Source organism: Leucopleurus acutus (assembly GCF_964270905.1).
Source record: "Leucopleurus acutus genome assembly, chromosome: 1".
In the NCBI taxonomy this organism is placed as follows: Eukaryota; Metazoa; Chordata; class Mammalia; order Artiodactyla; family Delphinidae; genus Leucopleurus; species Leucopleurus acutus.
Genome location: NC_139142.1, coordinates 162,541,768 through 162,555,679, shown reverse-complemented (window position 1 = coordinate 162,555,679; position 13,912 = coordinate 162,541,768). Strand labels below are relative to the sequence as shown.

Below are 13,912 nucleotides of genomic sequence, written 5' to 3'. Positions count from 1 at the left end.
CTCTCAATTCCAACAAGTCATTTCATCTTTCTGATAATTTGCAATTTATTGTTTTCTCCCTTTGATAACAGAGCAACATGAATATTTACCCTTTTGTCATATCAAGAAGATTTGGGTTTCTATAAAGGTAGACCAGTCCCCAACACTTTATGGAGCTTCTGATCTCCAAGGGACAGAGTGCTTCCAAGACTCTGAAGACCCCCACCCTCACCACCAAACCTTCAAAGAAGAGGGTCTGCCGTTTACTCACGGAGCTGCTCCAGGTGGCCAGCGCTGTTAGACTCGGGCATGGCAGTGATGGTCACCAATGGACATGAATTCCCTCCTAGCGTCTGGCAGAGAACCTCCTGACGGAAGTAGACCTGCTTGGGGTTCACACTTTTTTCCAGAACGTCAAGGTGAGTCTGGAGCAGAGATGAAACAGAAGTGTATATTAAAATTTTTTGATAATAACAATAGGTGAAAGCAGCAACAAAGCTTATATTCATCTAACTCCTTATAGTTTAGAAGTAGTTTTTGGGTTTTTTTTTGCGGCACGTGGGCCTCTCAATGTTGCAGCCTCTCCCATTGCGGAGCACAGGCTCCGGACGCGCAGGCTCAGCGGCCATGGCTCACGGGCCTAGCCACTCCGCGGCATGTGGGATCTTCCCGGACCGGGGCACGAACCCATGTCCCCTGCATCAGCAGGCGGACTCTCAACCACTGCGCCACCAGGGAAGCCCCTAGAAGTATTTTTGTTAACCTAATCTGCCTGACCGTGGGCATTAAGTGATTTAAAAGGGGTGCTCGTCCTACTCCCCGGAAGAAGTTCAGCGAGGCTGAACAGGAAGCATCATGCCTGCCTGTGTCTGCACACTAGAATATCTGTTTTCAAGTTGCACTGAAAGCAAAAGAGCAGGGGAAGACAACATCCTTCCCATGACAGTTGCATGTAAAGAATGCTGTTACCATGAAGACAGAGTACATGCAGGACACTCGGGAACATGAGACAGAGCTTCAACAGTGCAGATTACTTTAGAATCAAGCAATATAAGGAGAGTTAGGAGCATATTGAAGGAAAATAGAAAGCAACTGATCCAGGGAGAATGCTAAGCGAAGAGAACCACTAACTGGTAGCAACTGATTGGCCCTACCCTACCTTCCCATTTAAACACTCATTTAAAATGCAGAAAGATACCTAAATGGGGTAACCATTGAAAATAGGGTTCTTGGTCAACAATCTGTAAGACCTCTGAAGATACTTTCAATAACCCAAACAGTGGAATTAGTCATAAAGATGTTAAGAGACTGCCTCCCAACCACACTGCATACCCTAACAACAGGGACACGGTGACTTCAGTAACCAGTGAAAGGGAAGCGGTCCTTCTCCAACACAAGAACGTCAGTGCACACAATCGTCCTTCCAGCTAAAGATCAAATAGGTATTAACACATTCAAATAGGTATTAAGAGGGCCGAGGAAAAACTGCCCACCTTGTTATTTAACAAATAACATGTCTGCTAGACAAATGAAACAAACATGACTCCTATGAAAATATTTATAAAAGATTCATAATGTATCTTATGAAACATGGAGTAATGCCTTCAAAAGGTAGAGGAAGTGCTTATGTGTGAAAAAGATTTACTACAGAGGTGCTAGGCAGAATAATGGCTCCCCCAAAGATGTCCATGCCCTAATCTTCAGACCCTGTCAATATGTTACCTTACATGGCAAAAGGGACTTCACAGATATGTTTAAGACTGAGGTCTATTTGAGGTGGCCGGATTATCCTGCATTAACCAGTTGGGGCCAATCTAATCAAAAGTACTTAAAAGCAGAGAACATTCCCCAGCCACAAAGGACCAGAACCACACGCAAAGGACTCAGCCTCCCATGCTGGGGGGTAAAGGGGTAAAAAGTTGAGGAATGCGGTGTCCTCTAAAAGCTGGAAAAGCCAAGGAAACAGATTCTCCTCCACCATCCTCCAGAAGGAACACAGCCCCAATACCTTGATTTTTGCCCAGTGATTTTTATCCATGTTGAACTTCTCACCAGAAGAGCTGTAAGTTAATTTTTTAATTGTTTAAGCTACCAAATTTGTGAGAATTTGTTACCGCAGCAATATAAAACCAATACACTGGGAAATAAGAGAAAGAATTTCCTAAGTTAAGTAAAAATCTTAGCATCTGGGGAGGAATAGACTAAAATCTACTTGTACTCTATGGAAACATTTGACTTACAAGGAAAACGAAAAAGTTCCAAGGAAAGAAAAGATTACCAGATGATTCTGTGGCCTTTCCTATAGCTTCAGGGATACCTGAAAATTTGACCCTGAATCATACCCTTCTTGCAACTGAGACCCCAAATCATCTGCCTCCACAAAGCCTGTTTCCTAGATTAATATGAATTTATTATTCCCTGTCTGCATCAACACAAGTTTAATGTCCTAGGAAACTCTTGCCCAGGAAAATAGAAATTACAAATAAATTTATTTTTCATAAATTTATTATTTTTCAGGAACATCTCATCAACTCTTCAATAGAAGGTATCAATGACTTGATCCAAGACCCTTTGAACCCCTCTCCTCAAGTTTCTTGCCTTACTGTCCACCAATCTTTAACCATTATATCATGATCTTTACCCAATGCTAATCAAGCCCCTTCATTAAAATACCTGAACTTAACAAAACTTTAAAGTCTTAATAAATACTCCAGCTTTGCCCTTCCCCCTTTGAGACACTATCAAGATTCTGTCACATTCTCCTTTATCAAATATATTAGTTTCCTATCACTTCTCTAACAAATTACCACAAATTTGGTGGATGAAGACAACACGAGTTTATTGTATTACAGTTCCAGAGGTCAAAAGTCCAAAATGGGTTTTACTGTGCAAAACTCAAGGTCTTGGCATGACTGCGCTCCTTCTGGAGGCTCTATAAGGTAATTCATTTCCTTGCCTTTTCCAGCTTCTGGAGGTCAGCTGCTTTCCTTATCCCATGGTGTCTTCCTCCACATTCAAAGCCAGCAATCGCATCACTCCTACCCTGGCTTCCGTGGTCAAATCTCCTTCTCTGACTCTGACTCTTTTGTCTCACTCGTTCATGGCTGAGGACCCTTGTGATTACACTGAACCCAGTCTAATAGTTCAACATAATCTCCCCATCTCAAGAGGCTTAACTTAATCACATCTGCAAAGTCCTTTGTGCCACATAAAGTAACATCCTCACAGGTTCCAGGGATTAGAATATGAACATCTTCTAATGTTCATATTAGAAGATTATGGGGTATAGAAGGGTGGGCGGTGGGCATTATTCTATGTAACACACCAAGGTACGCAATACACTTAGGTCTGTGTTAGAAACAGGTTGTTCTGGTGGTATTTCTTGGAGCCCGCATTTGACACAATACTAAGAAAAGGAATTAGAAGGATCATGGCTACCCCAGGTTCAAGATGAGATTCAGCTAAGGCCCAATTATCTGACCAAACCTTTGTACTTCAGTCTTCTGATTGTCTGTCAAGTGCTAATGAATGCCATGCATTGTTGTGATGCACCAGCACTAGAGATTAGGTGGTAGTCTCACACCCCTGAGGAGACAAGGAGGCTAACTAATGGTATACACACAAACACAAAGGCCCTGCTTAGAGTTTGAAAGTACAGAGGACTATAATCGAGTAAACCTATAACCAGCCAAGGTTTTGCTCATGAGTTTCTGCTCATACATGCTCAGTTAGGCAAGAGCTCAGAAAACATATCATCCTTATCTTAATTGACAATAATAACTTGAAGACAAATTTCAGCTGCCCCAAATCAAACTAAAGAATGATATCAAAGGACAGTTCAGTTAAACAAGTTTTGTCCAAATGACCACTGGAAAACACAGTCACTACATAATACAAACATAAAAAATAATTTTTTAGGGAGAAAACACATATTATCAAATGTTAATCTCATCATCTGGTTCTAAAACTAAAGTAAAAAGAAATGTGTAAGTAAGGAATAAAGTAAAACAAAATACTAACTTTTCAACTTACATGAACATAATATTATTTAATTCTGGAAAATGGAAAGGCAGAATAGCAAGATGACTAGGACGGCAGGCTCTTGAGTCAGGATGCCTGGGTTCCAAGTTTGGTTGCAGATTCTAGAAGAGTCGTGTGAATTCTGTACTTAACTTCTTTGTAACTCAGTTTTCTCGTCTTTAAAATGTATATAAAATGGCATCACCTATGTCATTCTATGATTGCTATAATTTAGCGGTTTATTGTGTATGAGAAGTGCCTGTCATACAGGAAACACTCAATTTTAGCTGTTATTTTTGATGAGGAAATGTAGGTTCAAATTTTTTTTAAGAACTAAAAGGGAAACACTAGTAGAATTATAAACATTGTAGAAAAAAAAATCAAAGAAAATATGGTCACTCCATGTTGCATAAAAAAGAAAGAAAGAAAGAGAGAAAGGGAAGGAAGGAAGGAAGGAAGGTAGGAAGGAAAGAAGGGAGGGATGGGGAAGGGGGAGAGAAAAAAAGAAAGAAAAGCAGTGAAGCATGGAAAATAGCACAAAACCAAAATGACAGAAGTAACACCAAAAATTGTCTTGAGTATAAATAGGTTAAACAGCCTTATTAAATGACAAAAACTTTCAGATTAGTTTTTTCAAAATCCCACTGCCTATTGTATATAAAAGGAACTTTCAAAGAGAATTAAGAAAAGACCCATGATGTGTATGAAAAACACTCCTAAATTATCTTCTTGTTCTGTTTGCCTCCACTAAAATATTTTAAAAGAGAAATATTGAAACTAAATGGTTAAGTAAACATAAATTAAAGCAGGCCTGGCAATAGTGATATATGACAAAGTCATATTCAAGACCACGTGCATTAAATGGGATTTAAAAATCTTATTTCGATAAAGGGCACAATTCACAATGAACATAAAAAACTCATAACTCTTAAGAATCAAATAACACAGAATTGAAATGTACAGCCCAAAAATGGCAAAGGGAAATAATTGTACTAAGAGTGGGAGGCTTTAAAACAGTACCTCAGTCTTGAATAAATCAATTGCAAAAAAAATGATATAGAGTATCTGAACAATATTGTTTTTTATAGATATATGTCAAGCTGTCTTTACAGAGAGCATCCTTTATTTTTTTCTCAAACATTCAGGGAACTATAACAAAAATTAATCATATGCAGGACTATGAAGAATATTCACTGAAAGTTTTTTAAAAAGCAGGTATTATACAAGCCACAGTTTCTGACAATAATTGAATGAAATTAGACTTAAGTAAAAATGGTTTTAAAAACAGGAAAAATAAAACCATTAAGGAATAGAAAAACATCCTCCTAAAAGAAGCTCATGAAAGAAATTCATATATTAGAAAGAAAATAAATATTAAATCAGTGTAATTAAAGCGCTGATAGAAGAAGTGTCCATCTGGCATCCCAGGAGAGAAGGCACAGGACAAGAATGAAAATGATCCCATCAGAATATCGGCCCGTCTCAGCCACGGTGGTAAAAGGAAATTCCAGCACCCTCATAAAGAGGCAAGATCACCCTGGATTTAGATGATACTCTGTGATTGTAAACAAATTATTTTAATCACTTTCATACATTTCTGGGTGAAAGTTGCTCCCAATATTAATTATTGAAATCTGAACTGAGTAGACTCTGCCTCACAATTACTATCAAGATACCAGGCCCCCAAACTAGGAAATCAATACCCTTTCCTGAAGCATTTCCCAAAATGTAATCTTCAGGATGTTATTAAGTGCTGGGGTATAGAAGGGTTGAGATTCACAGCCAAGGCACCTGGAATATGGTGAATTAAAGAAAATGAAAACATTTTCATGGCTGCAGAATTGTTCAGATTCTTTAACATGCCAATACACATTTTGAACTCTTAGAAGAAAAACTAGCAAACAGTGTTTCAAGAATTTATGTGACTCTTCAACCCTTTTTCTCTAAAGATCTCAGGATCATGGAGTGTTGTAGAATATGCTTTGGGAAACACTGCTGAATTGAGGGGTTTTGTTTTGTTTTGTTTGTTTGTTTTGTTCTTGCCATCAAAGCTATTTGTTTCACATTTTATTATGGCTACAAGATGTGGGGGAGATGGGGGAGAGATAGAGACCCTTCTCTAGAAAAGTACTGGCCATCATTCTGTGATATCACAAAAGTTACAAACAGGCCGTAGCTCTTCTTGCCAAATCTTGAAAAAAAATAAAATCTAGATTCTATAAATCAAATAAGGGAAGGAGGCTTGGAAGCAGTTTTGTCTGTAGAAGCCATCAAACACAATTAGATACAAAAGAAAAAAGTAAAAAAAAAAAAAAGAAAGAAAAACCATCTTTTGCCCACGTACATTGTCCTTTAAAACAGGGGTCCCCAACCCCAGGGCCATGGACCGCTACCGGTCTGTGGCCTGTTAGGAACCGGGCCACACAGCAGGAGGTGAGTGGCAGGGCAAGCCAGCGAAGCTTCATCTGTATTAAAACAGCTCCCCATCGCTTGCATTACAGCCTGAGCTCCACCTTCTGTCAGCATTGTGGTGAGCTGTATAATTATTTCATTATATATTACAATCTAATAATAATAGAAATAAAGTGCACAATAAATGTAATGTGCTTGAATCATCCCAAAACCATCCCCACGCCCCCAGCCCACTGAAAAATTGTTTTCCACGAAACTGGTCCCTGGCGCCAAAAAGGTTGGGGACCACTGCTTTAAAACACTGTCACGTTAACGGGCAATGCTGGAGGAAGCAAAGTTTGAAAGTTTTCTTCTCCTATGAGCTCTTTGTTAACTTTTTATTATGACATTTTTCATGATTACTAATATTACAATTCAACAAATGCCTAATATCTTTCAGCTTAAGCCCATTTTCTGTAATTGTTCATGCAGCCATCTCCCTGTGCCCCTCAATGAAATCTCTGTCCCTTTGACTATTCCACCTGCCAACGAATACAAACACCTCTGTGCTTAGTGCATTATTCTAGCTCCAGTCACACAGACAACTTCCGGAAGTAAACCAATTATAAACTTCTGTTGGTTTGCCTTTTGCGAAAATGCCTTTGTATTGGTCTCCTGAAGATGATTTTTAGGTGAACGCCCCCATCTCAGGTCCAGCAAGGCCATGTCTAATTGGATATTGTTGGGATCACTGATGAGAGAAGCAGGGCTTCTGAATGTGTGTGCCAACAACGAACCGTAATAACAGCCCTGCGGAAGCCACAGGGGTGGGTTTCTTTATAAAAATGGGAATGGGTTCAAGGCAATTATGGAAACCCCCAGAGAGGCTGTCTTAAAAGAAAATCCTACCTACCCATGAAAGACATCCAGCTGATAACTTAGCCTGCAGCCTCATTGGTGTCTCTCGGCAGGAGTCTTCTGCCCCTTCTGCTTTATCAGCTACTCCCTTAAAACTTCCATAAAAGGCTTCACTTGACCTCAGCAGGTTACCCTGCTGGTGGCTACTGAAAAAGTAAGAAGCACTATATACTCCAAAATCGTTCATTTCTCATTGTTATCCCCTAAACTGCTACACTCCCTGTCCCCCCTAATTCAGAAGAAAGCTCACCCCTAAGGAGATGGCCTATTTTATTTGCGTACTGCCTAGTTCTCAGTTGTCACTTAAATACACTCATCAGAGAATCGAAGGCTTCTCATCACAAGAGAAGAAGAAATGACACCTTTAAGCTAAATAAAAAGAGAACATGCTGTAAGCAGGTTCTAATGAGCTTTCTCAAACTGCCCCAGTCTGCCAATACCATTCTCCCTAAGTTATATAGATTGACTTTGAGACTGAGAGAAGTGATTAGTCTCTAGATGTGTATTCACAGATTTGCTGATTAGTGACTTTAATACCCTTTTTCCACTAAAAATAAACCAAGTTATATTGCTGATGATTTGGAAAAGAGAGCAAAGAAAAAATAATTATAATCAACCACCCTAAGAAAACCATCAGTAGATTTTGTATTTATTTCTTTTTGGTCCTTTATTGGGATTTTTTTTTTACATAATTTTAATTTTATTATGTATCGTGGAATAGGTATCTTCCAATCCGTCCAACAGAGAAAATAATCACACATCATCATAAAAAAGAGAATAGGGACTTCGCTGGTTGTGCAGCGGTTAATAATCCACCTGCCAGTGCAGGGGACATGGGTTTGATCCCTGGTCCGGGAAGATCCCACATGTCGCAGAGCAACTAAGCGTGTGCACTACAACTACTGAGCATGCTCTCTAGAGCCCACGAGCCACAACTACTGAAGCCCGCACGCCTAGAGCCCGTGCTCTGCAACAAGAGAAGCTACCGCAGTGAGAAGCCCGTGCACCACAATGAAGAGTAACCCCCGCTCGCTGCAACTAGAGAAAGCCTGTGCGCAGCAACAAAGACCCAATGCAGCCAAAAATATAAATTAATAAAAATAAATTAATTAAAAAAAAGAGAGAATAAGCGTTCTAATGGTCACCACCTAATATTGTTTACTAGTTGTAGGCACTTGGCTAACACTTGTTATGTATCAAGTCGTGTAATCTTGATAACCCGTAGAATAACCACTTCAATGGTTCCAATTTTACAGATGTGAAAACTGAGGCTGAAAGAAGTTAAATAGCTTGCCCATGACTACATCGCAAGACAACACAGAGCTTAGACCCAAATCCAGGCCTGTCTGCTCCAAAACTTGTTCTTACATTGTGCTCAAAACCCTGGAATTCAGGGGTTCCTGTGGTCAGTGACTTCACCATCCACACACACCTCAGCTCCTCCAGAATGGCTCTTTGTGTTCAACTCCTCAACATCAGGACCCTTTACTGGTGCCTGTCCTTTCTTTTGGCCCATACAAAGATAGGTGTCTGTCTATTGATTAAGTGACAACACTGATTTATGACTTGCTCATTGCATCTTTGATCCACCACATGTAAGTCGATATTTCCTACTTGACACATTTTAAACGTGAGCCCTTTATAAGAGATTGTGAATATGGCATTCTAATTGTCAATTCTTTCTTTTTCTCTCCCTCTCTCCCCCTCCCCTCCCTTACTCTCCCCACAGTACACTCCATTTTATCTCTAAAGATGATGGTGGTAGCATCTACCACAGTGGGTATATGCGTCTGGTGAAAACCCTACTCTACCCTTCAAAAGCCTTAAGCTCTCCCAACACATGTACCCTACCTCTGATCACTTTTCTTATCTCTTGCCAACTCATGCAGTTGTAAGTTCTCAGTGAGGTCCCATTTTCTTACTCTCTAAAATGTCCATCAGAAACTCTCTTGGGGCGCCATTTTCAACCAATACTCCTGGCTACCTAGGGGCAATCCAGAACATAATCCAAGTACTTTAACAAGTATTGCTAACAACACTTTAACAATCATTGCAGTTACTGACACCTTGAGATGGATGATTAAATAGAACTCCTTTTGCAATAATTATAATAATATTGTATTTCTTTCTTTCAGCTTTATTTTAATACTATAATTTGGACAATTATCCAACAGAGTTACTGGCAAGCATCTGGAAGACATCAATTTGAAAGATCCAAATACTAATTCCCTTATTACAAGAGAAGAATAAAACTTTTAAGGTTGCAAAATTATATTCATATTGAAAAACCTCCAAAATACATGTCCTCTGCTATAAAAATGTCTATAATTAGTGAGTGTAATCCATATTATAAGTGATTTACAAAACTGTGAATTCCACATAGAAATATATTTTCCACCCCTCAGCACAACCCCCAAGTAACATCCAGTTAATTCTGCCCTTGGGGTATCATTCACATTTATCACTGATCTGTTGGAAGAAAACTGTTTCTCCTTAGGACATGTCCAAAAATAAAAATGACTAGTGTGCATTACAGAATGTACTTATTTTGTTCATGATGGGAGGAAGAGTTTTTTAAGAGAAGTCACAGAGTCAATTATTGTCTTAAACCTGGAGAAGACAAAGCCCATTACTGGAAATGTAAAACCTAAAATTGAGTATATACATTTTTTACTTCAAGTAACAAATCGTCTTTCTTATTCTGTTCTACTCATTTAAAAGAAATGAAAAGCTACCCTTTTCCTGTCTCTCTTTCTCATTAACTCTCCTCTTCCTAGTGGGAAGAGGTTCAGTCAATAGGCAAAGTAACAAGCCAATAAGCATCAATGAACAAGACCTCTCTCTTCCTCTCATTGAGATCAAGTGATGGTGGGGTCTTCTTTTCTTGAATTTTTGTCCCCCCTCAATAAGAAATTATCCCCAACTTGACCTCAGTGGCTCCTAAACTATTTGTTGATTGTAAACTTTAGACCCTGTGCTTTAGTCTGACAAGAGTACTGAGTGGTCCCAAAGACAAAAGCTATGACATACAGCAGTTACTGCAATGGCAGCCCACTTTTATACGTGCATATAATCATCAGATTGTGTGATTATATAACCTCGAATGGTTGAGTTCAAGTCATCAACCCAAGATTTTTGTCTATAACTCTGGGTGCTATGGATGTGGTTCAGGTGAGAAGAGTGTTGTTCCCCAAACATGATCCCATTTTTATTCCAAGATGCTTTGATGGGTCCTTGCTAAGTGCCTACAAGCTGATTCAAAGTCTGAAATTCAAAGTAAGAAGCCAGATGTAGTCAAGGCCAGCTGAAGGAGTTTCAGACTTTCTATTCAGACAGGAATAGATGTCAAAGGCCAGTACTCTGTTCCCTGCTTGGCCACTAGCTAAATGTGAGATTTCTAGGCTTCAGTTTTTGCATCTATAAATGATAAAGGTGAATTAGACAATTCCCCAAGCCCCTTTGTATTCTAAACTTTTATACTAATTGCCACTGAGAATCTCCAGGAGGTCAAAGATATTCTAACAAGGGTAAAGAATACTGTCCTGGAACCATGGATCATCCCCCCGCCCCCGACAGAAAAGGCAAACCCTCATTCAAAAAGGAATCCCCTTCCCCAGTAGACTTTTCATGTGCAGGGTTTCACAGGCCAGACAATAAGAACAGCTGTTGAAGGGGATCATGAATCTTGCCTGTTGTAAGTCCCTAAAGGCAATGAGCACGTTTTAAAACAAAACATGCCTTGTTAAGCAAAGCTTGTGATGCACATTTCTGGGATTAAGTTCTTGAGATCTCTAAGTGCAGTACGCAAATAATACTAGTTGTATATCTTTTGCAATCTGGGAAATAGTAAAAAAAAAAAAAAAAAAAAAAAGAATCTCTCTTTAGGCAAACCAACATATGGAGAGAAGGGCAGATGTACTTTTATGAGGCAGTTAGCCAAGTGGTTTAAGGTATACCTTCTCAATGGAGAAAAAATTGTATTTATACTTGAACATTCCTTCTCAGGGGAAAGATGTTCTTGGTTATCATCTTTTCCAACCCCTTATCACAGACTCGCAATGAAAATGCTCATCCTTCAGGCTAAGTGATATATCCATTTGCTTACACACATATTATTATAAATATGCTAATAACATTTTGCATTAATGCAGAGGGTGAAAGTATTTTATAAGAGATACTTTAGGGTTTTCCCTGGTGGCGCAGTGGTTGAGAGTCCGCCTGCCGATGCAGGGGACACGGGTTCGTGCCCCGGTCCGGGAAGATCCCACATGCCGCGGAGCGGCTGGGCCCGTGAGCCATGGCCGCTGGGCCTGCGCGTCCAGAGCCTGTGCTCCGCGACGGGAGAGGCCACAACGGTGAGAGGCCCGCGTATAGCAATAAATAAATAAATAAATAAATAAATAAATAAAAAGAGATACTTTAGCTCATTAATCCTCAGGATATCCGTGAAATAGCTAGGGGAAAGGGATGGTTTGCCAACTTTTTCAAATGACAGGAAACTGCATGGTTTAAGCAGTTTGCTCAGATTGGTCAAATGAGCCCTGTGCAGGGCCTGATAGGACATCGGAATGCAGACTTCGAGTTTGGACAGGTTGACACTACCCTCCTCTCACAAAAAGATTGTGACCCTCATTTGCAGTGAGTCAATGCTTTATTGTTCCACCCTTCTTGTCTGCCCTGGATCCTTCTAACAGCCTCCAGCCCATGGCCGTGGGAACCACTGGAAATGGGGAAGCAGCTGTCAGGTGAACTCAGGGAGCTTCTCCAAGCTTCACCTCCTCAGCCTCTGCTTCACTCCTCTCAATGCGTCTATGTCCTTTAAATCTGCATCTCAGCTGACCTGCATGGTTTTACCCCATTTCAATGGAATGATCTCACTCCAATCTCATTTCTCCTTGCTTAATTTGAAGGCTTTTTAAAGATAGAGCCCCTAAGAAATGTCCCCCTGCCCTCCACCTCCCACACTCAACCCGCAGACGAAGAGCACTATACGCCACTGGGGCCTCCAGAATGTCACTGGTCATGACCTCAGCCTCGAACTCTTGTCCAAGGAAGGAAAAGGGACAAACAGAAAGCCACCAAGTTAGTGACAACAAACCCTGGCTCCCTTGGAAGGCTTAAGTCCCCACCAGAATGACAGGGTCTCCTGAATGTTTCCAGGAAAACCTCAGAGAGCCCCTTCAGTTGGGCCGCCATAAGGCTGTAGAGAGGAAGTTACCATGAGGGCGGTGTAGGTGTAGGGATAGTGGTAGGCCAGGTAGCAGACATCCTCGGCATGCGGGAAGGTGACGGCAAAGGTGAGGGTGTAATAGCACTTCCCAGACTCTGCCCCTGTGATGGCTGCGCTCTGGCGATAATGATTTCTACAAGAGAAAGGAGACGAGACGAGAATGAGGGAAAGCTGGGGAAAACAGTCATTTAGGGTTCGAGATGCCATAAACCTTTGGTGTTATATACTAGCAAAACGTCCTTCACTTGAAACACCTGGTGAGCAAAATTTAGAAAACGGAGTAATAGAGAAGTGAGCTTACTGCCAGGTCATGAGCCCAAATCACCCAACACCTGGGCTAATCCATCTGTCTCCTAATTGTGGCATCTATGCCACAGGCCTTTCCTTGCTGTGTCTGAAAATGAAGGCTATAGAGTCACTGAACTAGAAAACAGAGGAAAATGTGAGTAATTCTGTTCTTCCTGGGATTTTATTATAGACATATATTTTATTACCCAAATCTGGGTTCCTCAACCCCTGCCTCTCTCTAGATAACAGAGTCCAGCTCCTCCCTTCCTTTCTGCCTGCCAGCTGGTTTATTAGCAATCACTACTCTATACAGAGTTCCAACTCAACACAATGTATGTCATCTTGTTATCACTGTAACAACCCATTGTGTGGATGAAAGAACAAAAGCTTAGAAAAATCCATTTGTCAAAGGTCAAAAGGCTAATAAGTGGCCAATACAGGACTCAAACCCAGATCTGCCCGCAAGGCCTTTGTTCTTTCCACTACACAATACTTTCTTCCCAAAGGAATACATTTGTCACCCCACATGTGGTTCAGCTTCTTACAGCTTGAGAATGCACATTTTCCTTTGTCAAAGATGAAGAACCAATGTTGATACTTCAGAGGACAGTATCAAAGTAATTTGCACCCAAAAGTACACTCCAAGCAATATTTTCTCCATTCACTGCCAGTTACACTCCCTCCTTGCCTCCTGATGCAGATACAGCTGTGCAGGCTTTCCTGAGAAAGGTTATCATCAAGGCTGCATTATAATGCAAAATACACCAGGACACCAAAAGATGTAATTCCACCTTTGAACATTTACAATGTTGGCTTTCTTGTCCATTGTGCTTTGGGGTTTCATTGGGGGAAAGGGTGGGGAGGGGGAAGAAATAGCAGATAATTATTCTGTGCGTTCTTGCAAATCTAAAAAACATGGATTATTCTTTTCTGCCTTTTTTGCTACCTTCATGACACCTCCCACCAAAGCAAAAAGATCAAGTGAGCAAGAAAGGAAGAAACAGAAAACCTACTGTCTGGTTTTGTGGTTTTTTCAATATTCATAAAACTAAGAATGGGAGTAAGAGAAATTGGTAATTCCATGGG

At 40.4% G+C, this 13,912-nt stretch overlaps 1 protein-coding gene across 1 annotated transcript in view; it reads right to left on the bottom strand.

Annotated features, from left to right (window-relative positions):
* Positions 1-13,912, bottom strand: part of AGBL1 (AGBL carboxypeptidase 1) — a gene marked incomplete at its 5' end in the record, with an annotated part of 781,776 nt that overhangs the window by 566,658 nt on the left and 201,206 nt on the right. The window contains 2 exons of the mRNA XM_082857818.1: positions 251-404; positions 12,527-12,671. Of these exons, the coding sequence (XP_082713944.1) occupies positions 251-404; positions 12,527-12,671 (299 nt within the window). The remainder of the gene's footprint in view (positions 1-250; positions 405-12,526; positions 12,672-13,912) is intronic.